This window comes from Pseudochaenichthys georgianus, unplaced genomic scaffold (genome assembly GCF_902827115.2).
Source record: "Pseudochaenichthys georgianus unplaced genomic scaffold, fPseGeo1.2 scaffold_1696_arrow_ctg1, whole genome shotgun sequence".
In the NCBI taxonomy this organism is placed as follows: domain Eukaryota; kingdom Metazoa; phylum Chordata; class Actinopteri; order Perciformes; family Channichthyidae; genus Pseudochaenichthys; species Pseudochaenichthys georgianus.
In genome coordinates this window covers 1-10,919 of record NW_027262491.1, presented here as the reverse complement: position 1 = coordinate 10,919, position 10,919 = coordinate 1, and the positions used below count along the sequence as shown (strand labels likewise).

The window sequence follows — 10,919 nt, the reverse complement described above, 5'->3', positions numbered from 1 at the left end:
TTAATCATTAATAAAAACCCTGTTTGGTAACTTATGTGCAGAGCAAGGCTGTGAACTGAGTCCTGAAGCCTGAGCACAAGCAGCCTTTAAAGCACTCACAGGAAACAGGCCTTTTAATGTGGAAATAACTATAACATAATCTCGAGGAAGCTAGCTGCACTCGGGACGTTGGGGGTGCTGCTGTGGTGAGGCAGCACACTCCGCTCAATGTGCAGGGCGAGGGTGTAACCTCTGTGACCTCTCTCTAACCACACCTGGACGAGAGAATCCTGCAGGTTAAAGGTCAACTGACTCCGGGGGAGAAAAACCAGAACAGCTGTGGATTTTTACATCTTTTAATATTCAAAAAATACTTCAATTTTGGCTTCTTTAGTATACATACAGCACCTGGGTCTGCTCCTCTATCTCGCATACAGTGTCTGTGAGGTGTAGGAAATGAAAAGTGCAAAGTGGTCGACTCTGTCCTCCGTCCTCCAGCAGAGGAACGAGACTCCGACGCTCCCACAGGAATACAAACAGTCAGCGTGACTCACAGATTCTCCAGAAAGAAAGAGTGACTCGAAGCCACGTGCAAAACCACACTTTTTGGGAAATCAAAATGAAGGAGCTTCTTCTTCTTCTGTGGTTAAAGCAGGAAAGCAGCAGGTAGACGGGCCAGCCGCTCCTCTTTCTCTACGGACGAGGGCTGGGGCAACGCGAGGAAAGGATTTGGGGATGTGTGAGATTTAAGACAGAAAGGTCAGAGTACCAAAAACAACATCAGAATTCCAACAAAAAGTCTGAAATCGGTTAAAAAAATCACAAAACTTCAGGAAAAAAGTCAGAAATATATATTATTTTTCTCGCAATTACGACTTCAATCTCAGAAATCTGTTTATTTTTGGAAATTCCGCCTTTTTGGGGAATTCTGCTTTTTTGGGGGGAATTCTGCTTTTTGGGGGAATTCTGACTTAAATTTCAGAATTCCCCAAAAAGTCTGAAATATGTATATTTTGTTTTCGCAATTACGACTTAAATCTCAGAAATCTGTTCTCTTTTATGGGAATTCTGACTTTTTGGGGAATTCTGACTTAAATCTCAGAATTCCCAAAAATGGTCAGAATTGAAACAAATCTTTGGAAAAAAGTCAGAAATAAATATATATATTTATTCTCACAATATGACTTCAATCTCAGAAATCTGTTCTCTTTTTGGGGAATTCTGTCTTTTTGGGGAATTGTACATTTTTTCTCTGAATTCTAACTTTTTTCACAGAATTCTAACTTTTTTAAAGATGTCTTTCCTTTTTTTAATTATTACCTTAAAATCAGAATTATTTAAAAAAAAAATGTTATTTGAAATCTCAGAAATTCTGACCATTCTTAATTCAATCCCAGAACTCTGGGATTAAAATCAGAACCCAACATTGTTTTGTCTTCACGCAGCCCGGACATTATCCCTCTCTCTCGGCCCTGATCCTCTCCCGCATTCCTCCACGCTGAACTGAACAAGTGTCTCTGTCTTTTTGGTTGTATTTGTATCTCCTGTGTGCAGAAGCTTTCACAGCTTTAATCCAAAACGAATCACTGCAAAGCAAACCTGTGGCCAAACAGTCCGAGCATCAGCTGCTGCTTCTTCTTCTGCTTCAGAGACTGCCTTCAGGATAATCTCGTACAGTTTCTTGTGATTTTCAAAATCTGACTTTAATCTGCAGAAATCTGACTTCTTGGGAATAATCCAAAATGAATCACTGCAAAGTAAAGCGAATCCAGCGGCTGCTATGCTTCTTCTGCTTCAGAGTCTTCCTTCAGCATCACACTGTTCTGAAGTCGGACTTTAATCTGCAGAAATCTGACTTTAATCTGCGGAAATCTGACTTTAATCTGCAGAAATCTGACTTTAATCTGCAGAAATCTGACTTTAATCTGCAGAAATCTGACTTTGTGGACTGAACCCAGCCCCAGCAACTGTTACCGCTTCTTCTTCTGCTTCAGAGACTTCCTCCTCTTCAGGATCATCTCGTACAGAGTGTCCATGCCCTCGTGCAGCCCCTCTCCTATGATGGCGCATGCCGGTTGGACATGATAAGGTGTCGCGGGGCTCAGCTCCTTGAGGGCCAGGTGCTTCTCGATCTCTTCCACTAACAGAGACTTGGGCAGATCCTGTTTGTTGGCGATCACCAGCAGAGGAGTTCCCTGGTTCTCGGAGAACTTCGTGACTTTGTGCAGTTCGGTTTTGGCCTCCTCCAGCCGGTCCACATCCACAGAATCCACCACGTAAATGATACCGTCCGTGCACCGACTGTAAGACTTCCAAAGTGGCCTCAGTTTCTCCTGACCTCCAACATCCCAGAAATGGCAGCTGATGCCCTTCGCAGTGCCGTTACTCAGCTTGATCTTCTCCGTGTTGAACCCGATGGTGGGCACGGTGTTCACGAACTCGTTGAATTTCAGCCGGTAGAGCACGGTGGTTTTCCCCGCAGAGTCCAGCCCCAGCATGACGATGTGCAGCGACTGGAAGGCGGAGATATTGGAGAAGCTGTTGCCCATTTTGTTGGCGTTTTTCAATATCTGCTGCCTTTTGTTTTGTTAAATCCCCGGTCCCTGAAATACAAGGATGAATCCCCGGGACGCGTTAGTTATTCCCCTCACGCGCTCTCATCCATTGCCACAGTCCTCCTCCCAACGTGTCGGTGATAAGAAACCCTCCTGGATCAGAACACTCCCCTTTTTTTTTTACGCACGGATATATCCAGGAGGTCCCGGGGAAATAAGTGCGTCCTTCTCCGGGGAAACGACCGGTAAAATCATCAGGTTCCTCCGGTGCCGAGAGTCGGTGTTTCTTCCCCGGTCCTCCTCTCTGTTGTGAGGCTGAGAGCAAACAGACGACCGCAAAACAAGAGAAGCTCCACCCACACACGCACGCACGCACACACTCACACACACACGCACACACACACACGCGCACACACAATTTTCTTGATTCATTCATGTCTCCCAAAAAAAGGAAAAGTCTGCAGGAAAATTAAGATAATGATGTTTATATATCAGGTTACATTTCTCCCTACTTACAAATAAAATATACCTCTAAATAATAGCACAGACACACACACGCACGCGCGCGCGCACACACACACAGATTAAAGTCATTTCAGTGTTTTCTAAACTGTGTTGGTTTGGTTTTGTCTGGCGTGTTCAAATATTATAAAGAGGGGAAACTGTAAAAACACGGAGGCGTTAACCCTTTGTTGTGATCTGGTGAATCCTGAGCAACTCTGCCCTCTGGTGGTCGAGGTGGGTCACCACACGATACACACACTAGACAAATAACAAATCATTGTTTACTTATTAAAAAAGAAATACAAAATAGTTTACCATAGTTTTCATTCATAAATATGTGCTGAGATACATTTTGGAAATAATGTATTTTAAAATAAATTAGACTAATATGAATCCGCTGCCTATTTAAAAAATAAAATATGTTTAATGCAAACAATGTTCAAGGTGAATTAAGTACATTTCGTAAAATAAAACATAAACCAGGACCAGTGATGAATGTTAAAGATACAACATTTTATAGTGAAGAATAACCATATCATAACACAAATAAAGTGTGTTAACTGAAAAGACCAGAGTTCATTAAGACTTATTTAGAAATGTAAAATTAAACCAAGTACTCAGAGCTTGTACTTGAGTAAAAGTAGAAGTACTCAGAGCTTGTACTCAGATCGTGTACTTGAGTAAAAGTAGAAGTACTCAGATTGTGTATTTTAGTAAAAGTAGAAGTACTCACACTGTGCAGCTCTGTTTATTGACCTTTCCAAAGCGTTTGACACCGTTGATCATCTCATCTTAAAGCAGAGGCTACTCAGTATTGGCCTATCCAGCCTTGCAGTGGGTGGTTTGAGAACTACCTCTCTGAAAGGTCCCAATGTGTTCACTTTGATGGGCTGTCTTCTGAGTGGTTGAACATTGCTAATGGTGTACCTCAAGGTTCTGTTTTAGGACCACTTTTATTCTCCATCTACATCAATAGTTTAGGTGAAAATGTCGAAGGAGCAACCTTAAATTTGTATGCGGATGATGCTGTGATGTACTGTGCAGGTCCCTCCATTCAGGAGGCTGGTGTTAAATTACAGGCTGTTTTTAACACTATTCAGACTCAGCTCTCTGAACTAAAGCTTCTTTTAAATGTGGATCAAACCAAGGTAATGCTCTTTTCTAAAGCTAAAAAGACACCAGAGCCTGTTTTAGATATTGTAACTACGCAAGGAATAAAACTTGAAGTTGTTACCTGTTACAAATACCTTGGTATCTGGCTTGATGATTGTCTCTCTTTTAAACTTCATGTCAATAATCTGCTTAAAAAGCTGAGGGTTAGGCTAGGTTTCTTTTTCAGGAACAAGTCCTGTTTCTCGCTTGAGGCCAGGAAGAGGCTCTGTGACCTTTGACCTGTGCTGGACTCTGGGGATCTGGTCTATATGAATGCACCTGCCAATTGCCTGGTCAAGTTAGATGCTGCGTATCACAGCGCTCTGAGATGTGTGACAAACTGTAAAGCATTAACCCATCACTGCACCCTGTATGCAAGGGCTGGTTTGCTTTCACTAACCGTACGGAGGCTCAGTCACTGGTACATTTTTATATACAAAGCCATGTTAGGGAAACTTCCATCTTATATCTGCTCCCTGATCTCACGGAGAATTGTAAGTGGCTACTGCCTGAGATCGAATGCTGTGGTTTTATTAAATGTCCCAACTGCTAGGACTGTCTTAGGGAAGACAGCTTTTAGATGCAGCTCCTCTGTCTTGGAATAGTCTGCAAATTAAATGGAAACTGAACAATCTGGTGCCACTAAATGTTTTTAAAGCTCGGTTGGATGCTACTCAACCGGAAGCTATTGGTACCTGCTCATGTGGATAGTTGTGTAAATGATGCTGTATGATGTCCTTTTGTTGTTCTGTTTATGCTTTTTTGTTTCATGTGGAACTACTTGAACAGGTCTCCCTTGGAAAAGAGATCAATGATCTCAATGGGATTTTATCTGTATAAATAAAGGTTTGAAATGAAATGAAATGACTCAGATCTTGTACTTGAGTAAAAGTAGAAGTACTCAGATCTTGTACTTGAGTAAAAGTAGAAGTACTCAGATCTTGTACTTGAGTAAAAGTAGAAGTACTCAGGTCTTGTACTTGAGTAAAAGTAGAAGTACTCAGATCTTGTACTTGAGTAAAAGTAGAAGTACTCAGGTCTTGTACTTGAGTAAAAGTAGAAGTACTCAGATCTTGTACTTGAGTAAAAGTAGAAGTACTCAGGTCTTGTTCTTGAGTAAAAGTAGAAGTACTCAGGTCTTGTACTTGAGTAAAAGTAGAAGTACTGAGGTCTTGTACTTGAGTAAAAGTAGAAGTACTCAGATCTTGTACTTGAGTAAAAGTAGAAGTACTCAGGTCTTGTTCATGAGTAAAAGTAGAAGTACTCAGATCTTGTACTTGAGTAAAAGTAGAAGTACTCAGGTCTTGTACTTGAGTAAAAGTAGAAGTACTCAGATCTTGTACTTGAGTAAAAGTAGAAGTACTCAGATCTTGTACTTGAGTAAAAGTAGAAGTACTCAGGTCTTGTACTTGAGTAAAAGTAGAAGTACTCAGATCTTGTACTTGAGTAAAAGTAGAAGTACTCAGGTCTTGTACTTGAGTAAAAGTAGAAGTACTCAGATCTTGTACTTGAGTAAAAGTAGAAGTACTCAGGTCTTGTTCATGAGTAAAAGTAGAAGTACTCACATCTTGTTCTTGAGTAAAAGTAGAAGTACCAGAGTGTAGGAATACTCTGTTACAGTAAAAGTCCTGCATTCAAAATGTTCCTCAAGTGAAAGTAGAAAGTATTCTCATCTAAATATAGTGAAAGACAGTGAAAGTAGTCGTTGTGCAGATTGGTCCATTTCAGAATAATATATATGATATGTTTTATAATGATTGATCATGAAAGTGTTCTCAGAGCTGGTGAAGGTGCAGCTAGTCTGAAGGACTTTGTAGACTGCAGGGTAGCTGGTGAAGGTGCAGCTAGTCTGAAGTACTTTGTAGACTGCAGGGTAGCTGGTGGATTTACTCCAGGTGGAACTGAAGTCTGATTCAACACTTGATTATATTTCACATCATTCATCCAGATCTGAGAAGTAACTAAAGGTATTAAATACATGTAGTGGAGGAAAAGTACACCATGTACCTCTGAACTGAGTAGAAGTACACAGTAGCATAACATGGAAATACTCCAGTAAAGTACCTCAAAATATTACTTTAGTACAGTACTTAAGTAAATGTACTAAGTTACTTCCACCTCTGGTTTTGAGATTCTTAATAAAGTAATCGTACTTTCCTCGGATGGTAATGGTTGGAATTATAATTTGTTTTATTGCCGAATAGGTTTTCACATAAAAGGGATTTGCTTCAGTTTAGTGGCGCATTATTAAAGACAGTAAGATACATATTGAAAAAACTACTTTCTGACACAGTTCATTTTAAATATCCATATAAGCTAGCAGAAATTATATTTAGTATTTTTAATAAATACTGAAATCTAAAAACAACTCCAATGTTCAATAAACATGTTGAATAGATGTTCTGCTCACATGTAGGCAGTAACAACATTGACTTCCGGATAAACACACTCAGAATTACAATTTTAATTCAATTAAATAAATATCCTCAAATACATGTTGATAACTGATTCTCACGATAATCAGGTTAGATGTAATGAAACAGTAAGATGTGCCGCTGCTCTCCTCCAGCAGGTGGCGTGCTGTGTTTCTCTGTCATGTTCAGCTGGAGGACTCAGCCGTGTGCGCAGAGCTGGCGTGACATGAGGACAAGACACACACACTGTGAGATCTCCACTTCACATCCACCAGAGAGAAGTCAGAGCAGAGAGCAGAGGTGTGTTCAAATCTGAGTCACACACACACACACACACACACACACACACACACACACACCACACACACACACACACACACACACACACACACACACACACACACACACACACACACACACCCACACACACACACACACACACACACACACACACACACACACACACACACACACACACACACACACAGGCTGTTGAAACAAACAGTGTGTGTACATGTGCTCACACGTCCTCAGTTTCTCCTTCATCATTCTTCCAGAGAGGATACCTGCGGGAGCGCACCTCTCCCACACACACACACACACACACACACACACACACACACACACACACACACACACACACACACACACACACACACACACACACACACACACACACACACACACACACACACACACACACACACACACGCGCTTCCACTCCCTGCAGCCTGATGCCTTCCCTGAGCGTGTCATTACTGAGGAGGCGCTGCAGGATAAAGTACAATATGTCCATTTACCCTCAAATCAAAACGCTGGAATATCATCAGATCTCTGATGGATACTTTTTATATCCACAAGAGCACGGAGGAGCCATTACCCCCCCCCCACACACACTCACACACACACACACACACACACACACACACACACACACACACACACACACACACACACACACACACACACACACCACACACACACACACACACACACACACACTCACACACACACACACACACACACCACACACACACACACACACACACACACACACACACATACACGCACAGGAAAGGCACTGGCAGATACCATCCATCTGGATTAAATACTGCACTTTAAATAAAATACTATGAATATAAATATTTATGTGAAGCTGAGGCTTTGACCAAGACCAAGTCAGAAATATTTTACATTTTGTCCTTTCTGCATACTTCGTTTGGAGGCCTTTTCAGATGTTTCATGAAGTCTATAATTATATTTGAGTTGAGTTCACATAGTGATCGTATATAATTGAGTTTTAGAAACTGATTTTATTTACAATATAGGCAGAGAACAGTTCGCTGAAGTGGAAGTTTTACACTTGCTGACATTTGTAAAATCACTGAAAAAAAATCTATAGTTTGTTATATGGGTTTTTGTGCATGTCAAACATGTCGCAGTAAAGCTCCCACATATGAACCCATAAAAGAGCATTAAGGGCCTTTAAGATGGAAGACTTGACATTATGGACTTTGTAAAAAGCTTTTCAAACACATGTTTCAGACCAAATCAGTGGTTCACAACCCTTTTTGGCGGATTCTTACAAAAAGCTGAATTTAGTTGGAAGTCTATGAAAATATAATTTCTTCCTCTAATCTTCTCACAAGGTTTCAAGTCAATAATGATCCATATCTCACCAAAAACGTTGAACAAATATCACATAATATTATCTCAGTCAGAGAGAATAAGCTAGTCATTTAAAGTTACTACATTTGGCTGCTATGCCCCTTTACTTACGTACGCTTTTTAATGCATACATTTCCCCTGTAATTACACAGTTCTTTTCATTGCTGTATTGGTATTTCTTCCTCTCTTTGTAGAGGACAGGGTGCTGTTGCATGACTCAGGAATGCATAATGGAGGATGAAATGAATGTTGGTTTTATTCTAGAAACCAGGGTTCAGAGCAGACTTTCTGAGATTCGAATCAAGACTTCAAAGTCTGATCGTCAGGACACCGCGGCGCTGATATCACACCAGACGGTTGTTTGTTTTCTGAGTTCTTTTCTGACAGAAAGGCCTTGGAAAATTGCTCTGCAGCCGTGAGTGATGCAATGATGTCCTCGCCTGTGAAATCATGTTCAACGACCCGAGGGCTAAAGCCGTACTTCAATCAGGAAGTGGGAATGTATTCAAAACTCTTTAAGTGAAAAATATCAGGACACGTTGACGAATGGGAGGCTCCACCCGTCAGAACAAACAACAACATGTTCACTTTCTTTTATCTCTTGAAACTCTACATGAATGTAAGCGATTTAAAAATGTATGTAAATGTACTAATCCAACACAATCAATACTATATTTTTGGATTGAAACAGTGTCTGCATTTTGAAACACAGGAAGGACACCACAAATGTCGCTTAAATGCATACAAAAATATCCATAAAGTGGCTTTAGTGAAGTATGCAACAATGTTACCCTCTAAATCAGTGCTTCTCAAAGTATGGTCCGCGGACCACTGGTGGTACGTGAGCGCCCCCGAGTGGTCCGTGAGTATATTGGTAACATTTCATATTTGAAATAAATAAATATATTTAAGTTTTCCGCACTCTCGCGGAAATATCTCCGCAATGGAGCGAGCTTAAGTTTCACTTTCGATTGCTTGAAATAGCCCAGCGCAACACCTTCGTCGAACACGTTGCCACTTGTTTGTACCATTTCCAGGCGATTTGTAATCTGTTCTAGAAAAACTATGTGTTTTTTTTATATTTGCGGAGTTAGGCGGTCCGCGAGTGTTTTTGTATTGGTTAAGTCCTTGGTATGAAAAAGTTTGAGAAACACTGCTCTAAATAACAGCCCTTTACCACAGACTGTTTCATTTTTTCATCGTCTGTGTTTTCTTGAAAGAGAGAAAGCTTTACTTGTTGCTAAAGTAAAACTAATGCTAACTAGCTAACAGTAGCTGTTGTTAGCTAGTTAGCCTGGTTGTTATGACTTGTATTTTGGAGAGCTAACCGTTTGCCTTCTGTTGCCTTTGCCGAATTCATTGGCTTTCTGATGAGAGGAAGCTTAACTTGTTGCTAAAGCAATGCTAACCGCTAACACTAAGCCAGGGTTGCCAACTCTGGGTACCTGGCTGGAGTGAGATTTTGATATCATGGGTTTGATTACACATATGTGCACTAAATGACTGCTATCGTGTCAGCAGCGGGACCTTAGCATATATATCTATATATACAATATGTACAAATACACAATATTGGACACAGACTATAAAGGGCACAGAGTTTCATTCACTAGTGAAAGTCAAACACATGTTTGTTTCCACTGTTTTATTGTGTGCCTGTCGCGATAAGCACTTAATTACGAACAAGTACGATAAATAAAAATGAACTCGATAACTTTTCTGACATCGATACATTTCCATTTCCATGAGGATGTGACTAGCAGTTTGAAAGGATGTACTTGATTTATTATTATATATTATCATTATGTCAGTGGTCTAAAATGGTCATACAACGGTGCCGACAATATTATCGGTTATCGCAATAATTTGCGGGAAAATCCAACAAAATTAATTATCGTGAGAGGCCTATACATGAAACACACACACACACACACACACACACACACACACACACACACACACACACACACACACACACACACACACACACACACACACACACACACACACACACACACACACACACACACACACACACATCTACAGATTTACTCCAGACTGCCAAATATATTAACACACTCACTCATCTATTTTGGCCTCGTAGAACAATAAGCAGCAGACTTTAACTCTTGATCATTTCTGCTGGATCTTAGATCTGCGCATGCTCAATACGGGTCGGGGCTTGACCCCCCAGTCTCACATCTAAACGTGTAATACTGTAACTACGTTGGTCCACAACGTGGGACGTAGTATTTCTACAAAAACGCCTCTGAAATTGTAAGATCCCTACGTTTTTGTTCACCATTCATTCCAATGGCTGCGTCTATGTCACGTGATCTTCACATTTCCCCCTGCAGAAAAAAAAAACATGGCCGACATTCGTTTTATTCTCGGTGGAAAATGCCTATTTTAAAGTTAGTTTGGCCATTAAAATGCGTTTTGATGTCATTTGATGCGAGAAATATGAGTTGTTATTTCAGATTGTGTGTGCAGTGGATGTACATGATCTTTAGTTTGCTAGTTATTACGAAGATTACTTCAGGAAATTGCGTCCATACAACGTTTTCATTGTTACCAAGGTGGTTGCTAGGGACGCTGCTATCGATATTATTGCTGTTATGTTGTGTAACTGTTTAATGGTGTTATC

At 40.6% G+C, this 10,919-nt stretch overlaps 1 protein-coding gene across 1 annotated transcript; it reads right to left on the bottom strand.

Moving 5' to 3' along the window:
• Window positions 1-319: 319 nt before the first annotated feature.
• Window positions 320-2,851, bottom strand: LOC117441462 (ADP-ribosylation factor-like protein 4C). Its single transcript, XM_034077549.2, has one exon. The coding sequence runs from the start codon at window positions 2,526-2,528 to the stop codon at window positions 1,950-1,952; it is 579 nt and encodes a 192-aa protein (XP_033933440.1). The 5' UTR covers window positions 2,529-2,851; the 3' UTR covers window positions 320-1,949.
• Between the last annotated feature and the right edge of the window lie 8,068 nt (window positions 2,852-10,919).